Source organism: Hemitrygon akajei, chromosome 32 (genome assembly GCF_048418815.1).
Source record: "Hemitrygon akajei chromosome 32, sHemAka1.3, whole genome shotgun sequence".
In the NCBI taxonomy this organism is placed as follows: domain Eukaryota; kingdom Metazoa; phylum Chordata; class Chondrichthyes; order Myliobatiformes; family Dasyatidae; genus Hemitrygon; species Hemitrygon akajei.
The window spans coordinates 14269812-14286686 of NC_133155.1; the positions used below are offsets into that span (position 1 = coordinate 14269812).

At 38.4% G+C, this 16875-nt stretch overlaps 2 protein-coding genes across 5 annotated transcripts in view; both read left to right on the plus strand.

Annotated features, from left to right (window-relative positions):
• The window catches only part of LOC140719607 (protein argonaute-4), an 83455-nt gene extending 75865 nt beyond the window's left edge, over positions 1-7590 (plus strand). For both annotated transcript variants that reach the window (XM_073034316.1, XM_073034317.1), the window contains exons 18-19: positions 724-923; positions 1260-7590. In XM_073034316.1, coding sequence (XP_072890417.1) covers positions 724-923; positions 1260-1368 — 309 coding nt within the window. In that variant the 3' untranslated portion in view covers positions 1369-7590. The remainder of the gene's footprint in view (positions 1-723; positions 924-1259) is intronic.
• Positions 7591-9725: 2135 nt separating this feature from the next.
• The window catches only part of LOC140719653 (protein argonaute-1), an 87441-nt gene continuing 80291 nt past the window's right edge, over positions 9726-16875 (plus strand). For all 3 annotated transcript variants that reach the window (XR_012096973.1, XM_073034422.1, XM_073034424.1), the window contains exon 1: positions 9726-9860. Coding sequence is in view for 2 of the 3 variants with exons in the window: in XM_073034422.1 (XP_072890523.1) it covers positions 9836-9860 (25 nt within the window). In the remaining variant the exon portion in view is untranslated. The remainder of the gene's footprint in view (positions 9861-16875) is intronic.

Genomic DNA, 16875 nt, shown 5'->3' on the forward strand with positions numbered 1-16875 from the left:
TCAATGAAAGTATTTTAAAATTCTCATTGCCATCTTCCTGTAATCTCATACTTGACTTGGGCCCTTAGCTCCTAAGTGGAGAATAGGCCATCGATGACCACCCATCACTGTCATCCTCTTAACTTGATAGTTTGGTTAGAGTTCGTCAATGCTTTTGCAATCCATTGCATCCACTGTACAGAGTATTGGACTATAGAGCTACACCAAAGCCCTGTAGGATAGCCTTACCCATTTCTGCCTCTCACAACAGGAATGTAGGGTTGGACTTTTGAGAGGACTGTAATCTCATTCTGCACTAGAAGTTCCTGCAGTTCTGGTCTTTTGAGCATCTCTAACTTTAGTCACTCCTTAGTAGGCTACATTGCCTTCAGCTTCTCAGCCATAAACTCTGGAATTCCTTCTCTAATCCTCTCTAAACCATTTTAAAAGAAGAAAGAGACGGTGGCAAAGTTAATGCTCTAACCCGCATGCCCTAACTTCCTGAAGCCTATATGTCAAATTTTGTTTGGCCATGGGAAGCACCTAGAGACACTTAACTACTTTGAACTACCTGGAATGTACTCTAAGTTGACAAAGTTTCAATTGCCTCCTGGAAAAATCTCATAAAATAAATTAAAATTCCTTGACATGTTTGTTCCTGGAATTTTATGACTGGAAGAGAATCCCATGTTGTTCTCTTTCACTTAACCCTAAACTTGATCTTTATTGTTTGTGTATATATAGGGTACCAGTCGTCCTTCACACTATCATGTCCTGTGGGATGACAACTGCTTTTCAGCGGATGAACTGCAGCTTTTGACGTATCAACTATGTCATACATATGTACGTTGCACACGCTCTGTTTCAATCCCTGCACCAGCATATTATGCCAGACTGGTTGCATTTAGAGCAAGATACCATCTTGTCGATAAGGATCATGACAGGTAAAATGCTTGGGCTCAATGTATAAATTTTAGATTCATTAGAGCAACCAATTAATCAAGATGAATGCATACAATTAATTTGATTGCAAATAAATAAATAGTCATTTTTAGAAAGTAATCGTAAATGGGAAAAAGATTGCATTGGCATTCTAGCTCTTAAAATTAAACAGCAATATAGTAGGTATGTTTTAGAAGATAGTTTATTGAAAGTTAAATGTTTCACAAGCTGAAATACATTATTCTTAAAATACTTATTTTAATCTATTGCTTTCATAAATGAAATCTGACATTCTAAGACTAAGTTCTAGTTAAAATGAAACCTTTTGATCTTTGCAGTGCTGAAGGAAGCCACATCTCTGGACAGAGCAATGGTCGGGATCCACTGGCACTTGCCAAGGCTGTACAGGTCCACCATGATACCCAGCATACAATGTACTTTGCATAAAACCTGCTGAAGTTTCCAGCCATTTCCAGCATACTGTGCTGTTCTGAAACGTCCTTAGTGCTTTTTTTTATATAAACTTGTAAGGGCCAAGCAGGTTTCAGACAGCAATCTACCAGCGAAAAAGATGCAATGCACTGAATGACTCATTTAAATAATTAGTATTTAAATGCACAGAGAAATGAGCCATTGTTCTTCATAATCTATCAGAAGCACTATACAAGGACAACTGTGGTGGTTTTTTTCCCACCATAATGATTTTATATTTTTTACCTCAAGGCTAGAAGGCTGAACATCAAAGGGGAAAATTGCATGAATGACTTTGATTGTTACTACATTCAGTAGCAAGATTTGATATTGTGTGTTTTCTTTCTCTGTTTATACGAGGTAACACTGTTGTAAAACTCCTATCTATTTTTAATCTTTTACAAAAGGACTCTGTTTTTGTGTGTGTATTTGTGTGTATATAAGTGTGTGAGAGCAAGAGAGAGAAAGAGATTGAGATGGGCATTAGGGATTCTTTATAGCTAGTTCAAGTCTATCAATTGTGCAACAGTTTCAAAGGGAACCCTTGTGAAACTGTGCAACTATAAAGGTGCAAAGTGTTTCCAAACTATACAAGTACAGGCAACCAGCATTATGCACTCATAATTGCAAAGTAGTTCTTATGGTCCATCTTTGCAAGGCTTAAGATCTTGTGATCTGGCTTGTTCAGAAATTGGGCTGTTACCCATATGGTTGAGGTTTGTGGTAGAATATAAAAGGAAGTTTAAGTGTAAATAAATCCAATATTGATAATTAAGTAAATTATTTTAGACCCTATGGTTCTGAAATGTTTTGGTACCAGCATTGAAAAAATCCTCCAATATGTAAAATATCAGATGTACCAGTCCTGTCAGTGGGTGTCCAACATCATTGCCTCAATCCATTTGGTGGTCTTATCATTGTTTGATTTCTTTTGATGCATTGGCCATCAGTGTGGTCTGACCCCAGTTACTGTGAACTACCCAACCACAACATATTTCCCATACTTACTTCATGACAGGTCAGTCATGAACACAGATTGTTAGTCAACTTGGCAGCCCCTATTGCCACTGATAAACTCCATTCCTTGTACTAGTGAATTTAATTTGTTTTTAAATAGAAATTTTGCACTACAAGCTTAATCTTTGTGATTTTTACCTTAAACCTTGATTGTAGCTGAACATAGTACAATTCTTTCATATGCAATTGATAAACAAAAGTTCCTCATTAGAATTACATTTGACACAAGTAAGTTAGTAATTAGGGAAAAAATGCTTAATAGAATAATATATATGCTGTGAAGCATACTGTACTTGCATATTTTGAAAGAAAACAATCCTTTAATATTTTTATGCAACATTTTAAATTGTACTTGTCAGGTTTTTTTGCTGTTGTTCATCAGCATCAGAAGCTTCTAAGTACTGATAGTTTACTGCAGTAAGTTTTCAGTGGAGTAACATTTAGATACCTGCTTGATTGATTATTGCAGAAACTATTATGGTGCTTGAAAAATACTTGATTGTATTTATATTGAGGCTTTTGCCAGCTGGACTGTCCATGATCACTTTATAGCTTAAGGAAGAAAGATATGGTCAGCTGTACTCGGAAGAAGGCCAAAACTGTGGTTATAATACTACAGTTCACTCTTGGAAGAGATATTTTAATTTGTAATTACAATGGTCTGTTTTATTTGAAGTTGAGCATACTTTTTTGCATTTGAAGTTTTGTGCAATATATGTTTAAAAACCTTCAACTGCAAGGCAAAGACTGTAGAAGAGGGTTTTGTTGGCTAAGCATATGGGCAATTAAAAAGCAGTGATTTAAAATTTCCAGTTTGGTTCTCAAGGATCTTGCTAAGGGATATTGATTTATTATGTGGTTCCACATCCTCGTGCAATTTTCCATGGGTTGTGACTTTTTTTTGTAGCATAGGAATGTTTCGTTTTCTAAGCAAGCAAAACAGCATTTTCCTAAACTAGCTTATAAGTCTGCATCAGGAGAGTAAATCTTGGTTTTATTCATTCAATCATGACTCAAAAAAATTATACCACCCCATACAATTTTTAAAAGCTAGCTTTTCATTTAGTTTATTTCAGCATTCCATCAATGGGGGTACTAATAAGGAATCTTAATCTTGAAATATTTTCGTTGGGCTACAGTTAATTGTTATTTTTTAAAAAGACAATGTATGGTTTATCTGATCTTTGGATGAATCCTTTTGTAGCAACAGTCAAAACAGTTTTATCAAATAATGTCCTTTCCCCTAACACTTAAAATTATTTTTTGACACTTGAAATGACTCTAAATAACTGTTTAACTTAGTGACCTGTTGTATTTTTATTGCCATATCTGTCCAGCGTTATATTTAAACTTTATCATTTTTCAAATGGCAAAATATAATTTTAGTTTCTAAATTGGGATTTTCCTGACAGTTGTATCCAACTAGAAACAAGATTTCTGATTTGTCAATGGAAACTTTATAATACACTTTGCAGTATGTGTTGCTCAAGAAATAGTTTAATATTCAACAAACTTCTATAGGGATACTGGGGTTATAACAATGGCAGTAATTTGAGCAGTAAGGAGGCCATGTTACTTATCGCTGGACTGAACTTGCACTTTTTAATAAATTGTGTTTTTCAACATTTTGGGGCTTATACCATTGATATAACTACGGTATAGTTTTCAGTATTCCAGTCTATAGGAAGTTTTTTTAAAATTAAGTTGAAGTACATCTTCTGTCTTTGACACTTTTTCAGTCTTAATGCAGTGAATTTTTACCAGCAGACATGCTGTATGGTATTCAGCCACCAGTATTTTGTAGCCAATTTTCCAATCTAGCTTTCATATTGTGAAATGCCTCTACTTTCCAGAATGGACTGCTTGAACTAGACGTTCCCTAGGAAAATTGAGGATAGAGATCATCAAAAACAATAATTTTAAAGAGCATAAATATCAGTAATTTTCAGAATTTGTCTTTGAAAAGGCTCTCCATAAAAATGCCACTTACCTGTTTCCTAAGTACAGGAGACGACCATCAGGTCTTAAGACCGTGTAATGAGGCAAGTTATATTGAGGGTGTATTTATGCTTAAGTCAATATCAGTTGTATTAAATTTCTATGATATTGGATCATGTCTTCAAAAGAACACCAGAATAGTTTTACAAATATAAAATGCAGACAGCTGGGACTTCAATGTATTGCAGTATTCTATTTCTATTTGTTTACTCTTAGATAGTCAATGACTATCTAAATTTCAATAACTGTCATAAGATTGATCTGAGGCAGAAGTTGTAATTAAGAATGAGAGTAATTGTCATTTATTTTTACATTTTTTAATTTGTAAGGATATGGTAAATGCTGCTCAAGTTATGAGTATGCCTGTTTTAATCTGATTTTTATTTCCTGCATGCAGAATTTCAATACCAGGGTGCAGTCAAATAATATAAACTTTTGACTGTATTCCATGAATACAAAATCAATTTCAATTTTTTTGAGGGGAGGAGGGTGGATATGAATTTGTAGCTTTATGACCAGAACCACAAGATGATTTTTGAAGTTATGAATGGTCTATAACAATATTTCCCACCAGCTAAAATTATTGTATTTGTAAATTTGAATAAAGACTGGAAGTTTATTTCATAATAAAATGATGTTTCTCTGCTCATAACTGAGAAGCATGAGTGTACCTGTTGAGAAATGAATATCTAATGGTGCAATCTAGAAATCAAACTGATTAAACCAGTTTCTGAGAAAGTGTAACAGTTTTGGTGATCCATTGTTAACTTCACAAGTCTGACACCTATCTACAGTTTGACTGAATAATTTTACTAAAATATGGAATTTTACCAATTTCAAGTTGGTGTGCTAAATTGTGGTGCAGTGAATAAAAATGTTTGCAATTTGTTTAGAAACAAAAAGTAGACATCAGTATTAATGTCATTCCTTGCATTGACCATATTTATAGGTACATATATTGCACATTGGATGGAAAAAAATGTTAATGTGCAGAAGGCACTGTTCAATTATTATGCCTGCACTATTTACAGACAGCTATCCTTATGCTCTATTCTTCTGCATTGTCCCACACTATTTTGACATTTGTTATGGTCTCCATTTTTCTTAATTAGATCTTTCCTGACTTGACTGCCTTGTGCACTTGCTTTTTTTTAGATGTTCCTTCCAGCCCGCCATTTTGTTGTAAATTTAAACCATTACCATCCTGCTGATCAAAGTGTTTATTTAGTAATATGACATAACAAAAATCATTCTGATTGATATTCATTCAAGGTATTCATTTGATTCTGTTGTCTTCTTTGCCCCATTTCCGATTGGAATAATTCCTGCAGTCAGTTCATCCTTCTGCCTTGAAAAAAGGATATTGCTTCTAATTTACAAAAGAAAAGCTACCTTAAAATAAACACAATGTTGAAAATATTCAGCAGATCAGACAGAGAGAGCTGGTGTTGGTGTTTCAGGTCAATGGTCTTTTTTTTCTGCTGAGTATTTCCAGCACTTTCTATTTTTGTTATGGATTTCCAACATGGTTTAAATCCTGTTATTGCCGGATTTAGATTTATGATTTAATGAAGCATTGAGTATTTATTGATTTAAATAATTACATTAAGATCTAGCCGTAAATTTGCACACATGTCCATTATGGCATCATTGTTGAAAGTCCCATTTGTTAATTACAATTTACTTGATTTTTATTCCAGTTTTCAAGGGTTTTTATTCTTCCCACTGCTCCAATTATAAAAATGAATGGTATATCAGGTAGTGTTGGTGATTCACCTCCAACAGCCCAAGTTCCATCCTGATTCCCACTGCTATCTGTGCAGCATCTCTTCCTACTATGACACGGATTCTCCAGATATTCCAGCTTCCCCTCATGTCTCAAAGCTGTGTTAGTTGGTAGATGAATTGTCTACCCTAAGTATAGTTGGTTAGAAGACAATCAGAAGAGTGGTAGTAGGAGAACCAGAGAGGTGGAGTACTGAAGGGCATGCAGGAGAGACTGGGATTGGTGGGATTGCTTAGATAGCTGACCTAGATTCAATGGACAGCATGGCTTCCTACAAAATAAGGAAATATAGTCTTAACAACAGTTTGCATCACAATGAGTATTAATTATTTTTTGTGCCATATTTTGCATCAGTTGACAGTAAAATGGTGAGATTGGTTGTGAGTAGGGATGAACCACCTTGATGATCAGTAGGTCCAGCAGCTCCAGACTGGATGCTGGTACTTTAAGCATGGCTGCGGGACCATAGATTATTAGCCAATGGTACCTGGAGGCAAACTGTCCTTCAGGAATCATCAATGGAAAATTAAGGTGTGGAAGCTGCATATTCTTTGCAATACATAAGTGAAAGGCTAACAAATCACTAATTTTGTTTAAGTGCATCATGAGCCCCTAATTTTTCCAGTTCCCAATTGCTATGAGTATTGTTGAGAATAGATAGCATCAATAAAGAAAATCATGAGTGAATTACTTTTTACCAATTATAATTGATTTATTGCAGTTTTCATCTCGTTAACCTGCCCAGAAGGATTATCATTCTGAAATTCTCTCGTACTGTTTTGTTTTCCTTTCTAAATTGGCCCTCGTCATCTATCAATGATAGATTTCTTAACGAATGCACCACCATAGAATTTTATAAATGCCCTAATGTGTGTTGTCATTTTAAAATTGATCATTGCATGTTTTGTGATACACATTTTCGGATAACAATTTTTATATGAGGTGAAGTTGAGAGGGTTTGGATTTTGCAGGGAAAAAAAACGAGTCTAGAATTTGTAAGTAACACTGTAAATTAGCCTGGTAATCATGAGTTTAATGCCCTAGCCCTTGCTGTTTGAAAATACTTTGAAGGTATTTCATGCTGCATAGTTCTGCTGTAAACAATTTTTGTGTAATTCATTGGGAAAGCTGTTGATAAGATGTATGCATTCTTCAATGAAGTTGGAAAAGCTTTTTTGTTTACATGTTTAGATAAGTGCTGTTTTGATTATTTTATTGATTTTGTGTCTACCAATACGAGGTACTCTCTTGAGCTGTAGGAATGGAAATTGTGTGGTAACTTCTAATGGTAAAAGATGTTGGCTGATTGAATTGCAAGTCTATTGCAATATGACTTTTAGTCTGCAGGGACAATTTGTGTTCACACGATAATAAAAAATGGTATTTTTATGCCAAAACTTGTAAAGTGTAACAAATCAATTGTCTTTTTTTTGTTTTGGTTGTGAGACTGACATGAGTTATAGGGAAAATTGTGGGCTGTGGAGAATCAGGATGGAAACTGATGCTAAAGAATATTGCCAGGGTTGCTGGTCTCCAGGTAGTACTGAATCCACCAGAATCTTGGAATTTACCCAATTTGGTTGCGCACTTGATTATGATCAATATAACAGTTGATTTAGGAACAGCTACTTGCTTAGGATCAAAGAATAAAATTCAAAGATGTCCTAGTCAATAGAAGATGATTATCTCAGAAGAAAAAAATCCCTTGTGATAGCCAAAGAATTGTCTTATAAAATCACTGGATTACATAGATACATCAGATACCTGTATATGCTTGGTAATCTTTTTCATCACACTGACATGCCAACCAATATAGCCTGGCCAGTCAGCTTAGTCAGAAGCAATCATGAAGGGGGGAAATAAACTCTTGGAAAAACAAATTTTTAAAAAGCTGGACATCTTTGAGAAAGGCATTTAATGCTTAACCAACATGGTTGTATTTTTAATGAGTTCATAGAAGATTAAGAATTCACATTCAATGTTATCTGTATGAATTTTTAGAATGCTATTGACAAATTCCACATCAATAGTCAGTCAGGCCTCATATTTCCATGGCATGATAAAATATTGTATCAAGGACAAAGAGCAGAGTGTAATGGTAAACAGTATTACAGGGTAAAAGGTGGTATACATTTGGTGTTTTCATTGTAGTCAGTGGCCTGAGAGACAGTAGGTTAGCTTCCATGTTTAATGACTCAATAACAAGCTCCTGGTGACAAATGCTACCATTAAGTTGCAAGTTTAGAAATAAATGCAATTTACCCAAATTTAATATGAAATACAATCTGAAAAAGCAAGACTTAGCAATGCCAAGAGATAATTACACACTTCCACAGATGGAGGAGAGGAGCTAATTGTTTTAGAGAAAAGGATGTGTCAGTTATCTCTAGAAACAAATTTTCAGTCGACGTTTCGGGCTGAGACCCTCCGGCAGTGGTGGGGTTGTCTCCTAGCCTACTGCTAATATGCAAAGCCTCAGTACTCTGGAAGACAGTGCTATTTGCATGCAAACTCAACCTCCAATCTCTTCAAGATCATGCTGGAGGAAGTACAAGCAAATATACTTAATAATCCCTCTTCCCTACAACCCTATCATTGTTTCAGAATCAAGTGAAATACCCCGATTTTTTTTTAGGTTGCTCGTTTTAAATCACGTTTGGCTTTAGTGAGAGCGTAACATGTGGAATCTAACTCACCACATTATGCTACCGAAACTCTAGAAAGCTACACAAAGGAACCAGCAGTGAACTTTGTTTATTCAGCAGAAATGTTAACCAAAACCTATTTGGACGATGCCTGAGGTTGATTATGAGAAGTTTATTATTCCCTTATAGAAATGGTCGTCGCTTGCGTCAAAGGATGTTTGGAAACACTTCCTAGTCATAACTTGGGTGCAGGAGATGGAGTGAACAAGCCATAGCTCTAGGTACTGCAGGTGCCTGTACCTGGCAGTAGGAACAGGGAGTCAGAAGAAAATTGAGAGTAAGAGTTCTAGATATGCATCACGTTCAGCTGTTTTCCACCATGGTGCAGCTGTGCTAATGATAAGAAAATCTGAGTCGGGACGTGGGCGGTTCTGATGGAGAAAGTGGTAAGCTGAAGTTGTAGGATTTAATATCGTAAAGAATTCTTTAGTGTGCTTTCCCTGCATCGTACAGTGCAGAAGTGCAGGTCGTGGGAGGGAGAAATAAGCTGGCTGGAAACGGGACTTTCTGGGCGGTTCCGTTCGCTCCGAAGGGACGATCCTGTTTCCTATATCACTAACGGATCCCGGTCCTCGGACGGGGCCGATGCAATCTGCCCGGCCGCTCGCATAACAGAACCGGCGGCGGAAGGTGCCCGTCGCTGTACCGCGAGGTGGCGCTGCAAGACCCCGTCCCAATTTGTACGGTCCCTCCCCTCCGCGTGAGGAGAGGAAGTGATTGGAGGCGCGAGGGGAACTTCGGCGCCACGCGGGAGCGTCGGGCGGCCGGCGCCTGCGCGCTGCGGGCCTAACGAATGTCCGGGCCGCGCATGCTCGGTGCCCGTCTGTGTGTGTCTCTGTGTGTGTGTGTGTTGTGAAGTGGAGTTGCTGCCCGGGGAGGCGGCGAGGTTTTCGGTTTCGGACCGCGGGGAAATCCGCCCTCACGCACGGTCTATGGGATGGAAGCGGGGCCAGTGACAACCGGTAAGCCAGCAGGGAGCGGGAGTGGAGAGGTTTGTTGTTGTTTTGCTGTGGGGGAGCAGGAGGGCTCCGGATCAGGGTGTGTGAGGGGGGACATGCGCACTGGGCTGGTACCGCAGGAGCAAGCGGTGCGAGGAGTCGGACTTCAAACCGCACACTCACCCCCGGATCCGGAGAGGCAGCCCATATCCTGCACAAAGTGCCGAAAGAGCCTCCAATTTGCACGCATTCAAACTTTGTCCCGAGTTTCAGGTGGAAATTAGATGGAGCGGTTGCTCCCGGGAGATTTTCCACATTGCGTGCATCAAGCTTCTAATCGTTCGGGAGGAAAGTCACCGTGAGGGAAATAAAGCACTGTGTAATGCAAAGGTTGACTCTGTGCTACTTAATGTTAGATGATGATGATATAAACTTAATTTTCTTAATAGTGAAAACATTCCGTGCATACGCACCTTGCTCGTTTATGGGAGTAGGTTGGGTAAGGGGAAGAATGCTGTTCAGTGTCTTTTAATGGGAATTTTTTTTCGCGGAGGCAAACATTCAACTTTGGAAAGTCGTAGCGGACGCATAATCGGGTTCCGTCGCCGTCGGGTCAGGTAGCCAAGCTGCAAACCTTTCTTGTTCACCGTGGATACAGGCTTTTGATGGCTGTGACTTGTTAAACAGATGTCTGCAGCACTAGATTTTATTGTTTTAGCGCGGTCTGTCCTTCAGACGGCACAATCGAACAAATTTATTAGTCATTGCCCTATGTCTCTATGCCCTATTGCCCTATGACCACCATTACTCAGTGGTGGTCGTGTCAGCAGCGGTGAGTTCACTTCAGGTGAATTGGCTGTGAAACATTTTGCCTTGTTGGTCGTGTTGTTGCATCTACAAAATAGTGTGGATTCAAGTTAAAAAACAGATACGAAACTCCCTGTTCGACATTGCCGGAAAATACTATGCTGTTTTCTGCATGAGGTGTTAAAGCCAGCCCCTTAGAGCCTTTTCAGGAAGACAAAAAAGATCCCATGCCAATGTTTAAAGATAAGATTTTCTGGACCTTCAGCAATACCTTAGCTTTCTCTACCACTTAACCATATCATTGACACAGTCATCTGTTTCCTAGTGGTGTGTGCGAAGTGTAAACATGAGAATGACTAAACATCCAAGTTACTAGCTCCCTGTATTTCAGAACCAGTTGTATTCCCAATTTCAGTATGTGACTTTAGGAAGATAATGGGTAGGGCATCATTCACAGTTGCTGGGATCTTTTGAATTGTAGGTGTAAAAGCACCGTTACTGGCGTCTTTATGTTAAATTAGAAGAAATGGTTGAAGGATCAATAAGCAACAAATTTCTGGTTTAATATGACACTAGTGATGCCTAGTGACTACTTATTGACGACAAAAATTGCGGAGAGCGAGGAACGACCCCGCTGTTTGGACAATTTAAGTGCCGAGCCAGATTGAAAGGTTCAGGGTGTTAGACTGGAGGCGAGGCAAGAGCCGGTTCTGTTCGCTGCTCTGTGACATTTGCTCAGCTTCGCACTGAACTGACTGTGGCCTGCTCCGGCTGCTGTGACGCCTCCTTTCATTTTCTGTGGTCTCACATTTACTCGGGTTTGTGATGAGCTGAGACTGTGGCTCCAGCTGCAGTAATGCCTGGCTTCGTGGCTTTTGTAAAACTTCATTTCTGAAGCAGTTTACTTTTATTTGCATGATTTGGTTTCTCCCCCTCTCTCTGCGCATTGGGTGTTGATGGTCTTTTTTTTAGTGGGTTCTTTAGAGGTTTCTTTGTTTTGTGGCTGTAAGGAGATGGATCTCAAAATTGTATAATGTATACATTGATAATAATTGAACTTTGAACACGTTCAAAATCATTGGCAAAATAAGAGAAGGTTTTTGGTAGGTGTTTGTTGAGATTGGAACATAATTCTCGAATAGTGTGCACAGGTTCCACTGCAGCATTGGATAAATATTCAGGAAAAAATTGGAACAGAGCGGAGTGGAACTAACTAGATTGCTCTCTGAAAGCTGGCGCAGACTGAATAGTTGCCTTCAGCATTTCCTATTATCCTCTTAAATTAACCAGAATGCTCTGTCAGGTCCTGAAGGTGTAAAAGAACATCATTTAACCTTCAAATATATGCATTCTTTTCATACATTTTATTGTGGTATTATAAATGCTCACTGAATCACTTGTAACTTTTTAATTAATCAAATTTAATTTAAATCTGATATGGCCAAGAAGATCTTGTCTGTGAAATAGATGTTTATTTCCCAGACTCTCATGCCACAGTGTATTGAAGTGTGTGGGTGTCATAAATAAAAATGTTGCCTACTTGCAAATTGCTGCTGACATAATTGAGATAAGTTTGAAATGCTTTGCCCCAAGTCATACTCAAAACATTCACAAATAAATTGATTTTCCCTAGATACTTTGGGGATATTTGGTGTAAATTACAGTTACAGGGAGAAGGTGCAAACTCCGTACAGAGGGCGCAGAAATTGAACCTGGATCTCCGGCACTGTCATTGGCTGGATCAAAGATGGTGACGAATCAGCATGTAGCAGGAAGATTGAAAATCTGGCTGAGTGGTGCCACAGCAACAACCTCTCATTCAATGTCAGCAAGTCCATGGAGTTGATTATTAACTTCAGAAGGAGGAAACCAAAGGTTCATGTGCCAGCCATGGGGATCAGAAGTGGAGAGGGTCTGCAATTTTAAATTCCTCAGGATTATCATTTCAGAGGATCTGTCTTGGGTCCAGCATGCAAGTGCCATTATGAAGAAAGTATGGCAGCGCCTCTACTTTGCAAAAAGTTTGTGAAGATTTGGCATGACATCTAAAACTTTGACAAACTTCTATAGATGTGTGGTGGAGATTGTATTGACTGGCTGCAGCACAGCCTGGTACAGAAACACCAATGCCCTTGAACAGGAAAAAGAATCTATAAAAGGTAGTAGATACACCCAATCCATCATGGGTAAAGCCCTCCCCGCCATTGAGCACATCTACACAGAGCACTGTTTCAGGAAAGCAACATCCATCAGCAAGGACCCCCCTCCCCTACCATCCAAGCCATGCTCTCTTCTCACTGCTGCCATTGGGAAGAAGGTACAGGAGCCTCAGGACTCACACCAACAAGCTCAGGAACAGTTATTACCCCTCAACAATCAGGCTCTTGAAACAGAGGAGATAACTTGCCTTCACTTGCTCCCTCAACCTGTGGACTCACTTTCAAGAACTCTTCGTTCCGTGTTCTTGATATGTATTGCTTATTTTTTTGTATTTGTATAGTTTGTTATCTTTTACGCAATGGTCTGTCCGTCTAGTTGGGTGCAGTCTTTCATTGATTCTTCTGTGCTTCTTGGATTTACCTGGTATGCCCATGAGAAAACAAATCTCAAGATTGTATATGGTGACATATATGTAATTTGATAATAAATTTACTCTAAACTTGATAGATTGACCCCATTGAAATTACTCCTTGCCTTGCACAAGGTCAAAATCAAGATCACATGTACATTGAAACATACAGTAGAACGTTCCATTTGCATTTACAACCAGTGCACCCAAGGATGTGTGTGGGGCAGGTGCAGCCTGCATGTTCAACGTGACCTGTCTAAATCTGTAGAGCTGCCTTTAAATATTTTGTGTTGTGATTTTCAGCAGCTGCAACTTTCTACATTTAAAAAAAACAACAAATCAATCAATTGAAAGCAATCGAAGAAATGGCCAAAAAAAATGTCTATTTAATGTAGTCTTTCGGGGCATAGTTTGTGATTCTTGCACATGATACTAGATTTCTCTACTGTATTGCCAACTAATTTTGTTGGGTCACTAACAATCAGTTAACCTGGACTATACACACCGACTGTGTGCAGGAGGTCAGCATGTGTCCCTCAAATCCTCAACACCTTCTACAGGGGCACCATTGAGAGCATCCTGACTGGTTGTATCACTGCCTGGTATGGAAACTGCACCAATCTTGATCACTGGGCACTGCAGAGAGTGGTACGGACAGCCCAGCACATCTGTGGATGTCAACTTCCCTCCACTGAGGACATTTACAGCAGCAGGTGGGTAAAGAACGCTTGGAAGATTATTGGGTCATCAGTCACCCCAACCATAAACTGTTTCAGCTGCTTCTGTCTGGGAAACAGTACTGCGGCATTAAAGCCAGGACCAACAGGCAATGGGGCAGCTTCTTTCTACAGGCCATTAGACTTATCAATTCACTTGTCTGTACATTGTGACGGAGTCATAATCCAAAGGTCTTTTTACTCCCTCACATGGGACAGATGTAAGTTTTAAATTCAAAACTTTTCTATTGTCTCAGTAAAATGAAAGTATATTGTGTTTCAGCACTTTCTTTTTGCAGTGGCTTCACCCTTTTTCTTGCTTGTTTGTTGATGATTCTTACTAGGGTGTACTTCCATGGTTATCAATAGCCTTTCAGTGACTAACAGGTCTGCCCTTTCTTGATGTATTTAGGAAGCAGGTTATTTGACTTGTGAGATTGTTCCTGTCCTTATCAGATCCCCATATGTGCATGTGTACGTTAATTCCTGTTTATCTAGATGTGCAGCGTCAAGACAAAGTAGGATCTTCAGTACTGTTTTGATTGGTTGCTAGCGACCTGTTATACTGTACAGTGAAACAGTTTTATATTCGCAACTTTGTCATTCTATTCACAGCTATTCTGATGTGACACAACTGCCTGTGGCTAAAATTGAAATGTCTGTTGTAATACATTTGGAAAATGACACTGCGCAAGTATTAAATCAGCTCTCAAGTGTTCCTACTCTTCTGCATTGTCCGGTGCATTTTTTCTTCCATCTCCATTATTAAAGATCATAAAAGATGCTTTAATCTCCAACCGCTTGCAATGAAGGACAAAATGCTATGTCTTCGAACTACTTGTTGTAGCTGCTGCTAAGTGTGATTTATGCACTGGAACATATCGATCTCTCCATACTTCACTGATTGCAGCCTCTGATTATACAATAATCTGCCTGTTAATTTCTCTTATGAAAGACATTTCCCTGTATTAAACTTCATTTGCCAGTCTTTTGCCTCCTCATCCAACGTCTATCCTGTTGCAGGATTACAGAACTTTTATCGCAATCAGCCTTTTTACTGATTTTCCTATCATTTGACAGATTTGGAAATTGTTACTAATGTTCATTCCTTCCAGGTTATTACTGTAAATAACAGTTGCAGACCAAGAAATGCTCCCTGAGCTATACTAATTACATCCTTCCAACCTAATTTCTATGGAACAGCCGGTTTTCCCTTTCACGTTGTGCAACAGCATAGGCTTTTAATTTGTTTATCAAGCTTCTGAAGTACCTTGTGAAATGCTTTTTGAAAATTGAAATATACTACATCTACATGCTCTCCTCCTTCAGTTCTCTCTTCCATCTTCCACAAATTAGAGCAAGTTTGTCAAACATGATTTACAATCATCCAAATTACTTAAAAGATGTTCTCCTACAGTTGCCTACAATCTCTACATTTGAACCAGCCATTTCCTGTGGCAGTCTATTGTCCCAAATTGTATTCATTGTATTGTGTGTTTTCCCTCCACCAGGTCAGAACGTGTTGATTTCACCATCCTCCAGTAACCATGGTATGTTATACAGCTTAGTGGAACATCCCTCATGATTCCAACCTTGCCCATTGAACATCATACCTGTATAAATGGTATAGGCAACCCCCACCCCTGTTACAACTGTTCGGGTAACCGATACTTGCCCTTACAGAATTAAATACAGAGGTATAGAATAAAATTTGCTCTTAACTGAATTAAGTGGTGGGAGAAAACACTCAAATGACATCGCTTTGTGTTACAGAAATGGTTCCACTACGGTTCCACTTCCACGTCTTCTTTGTAATTATTTAATTACACTCAATGCTGGTTAGGTAATTTTAAAAGACAGTTAAGAAATAATACATTGTTATGGGGCTAGATCCCATATAAGGACGACTGGGTAAAATTATTAGTTATCTAGTTGATTTAAAAGAAACAAAAAGAATAGGAACATTGACCTGAAGGGGCCATTCAATACAATTTATCTCTATAATACTTGGCTCCTGCATAATTTCTTTTGTGTCAAATCTGACTTTTTGTTTAAGTATCTTAAGTGCTATGGCCATTGTAGTCGTCTGTGTTAGAGAATTAATCAGATTCACTCATCTCAATGAAGAAATTTCTCCTTATCTCAGTCCTAAATCACCTATCGTAAGACTGTGACTCCTGCTTTTAAATCCTACCTTTCATTTAAAACAGGCCCCTGTGTTCATCGTATTGTCCTGCAAGGGTTACAATATTTCAATAACCTCTCATTCTAAATATTCATCCAATCACTCATACAACAGTCCTACCACCTCAGGAATTAGTTTGGTGAAACTTTCCTTTCATTCCTTCTCTTCATTAAAATTCTTGGTTTCATAATTTCTAAGAAGTTACGTGTGTTCACTTCTGTGAAGGTAGAACAAAAGTATTTGCTTAATTGGTTTGCCGTGTCTTTGTTCACCTACTTACAAAGTTACCTTATTCTAATTGTCAGGGACTTTATTTTGCCTCCATTAATCCTTCCCTTTTTATATATGCATAGAAGCTTTCATAATTTGCTTTTGTTTTTCTGCAAATTTACTTTGATATTCTGTTTTTGTTCTCTATCAACCTCCTGGTCCATTTTTGCTGAATTCTAACTGCAGCAGTTCCATAGGATGCTGTTTTTTTTTGTTAATTATATTGGCCTGTTTGGATCAGATACTATCCCTAACTGTTGTTATCTGTGATTGGAGCACTTGCTTTCTTGTGCTTTGCAATGTATAACTGTAGTCATTCCTCTATTTGTAGCTTAACAAATGGAAGAAACATAGGGAACACTCAGCAGGTCGAGCAGCATCTGCAGAAACAAAATTGGAGAAGATAGAAAACAAGTTAGTTTTGGGCAGCTACAGTATATGAATTCATTTGGTCCCACTATAGAAATTCTCTTTGCTCAATTTATCCTTCCC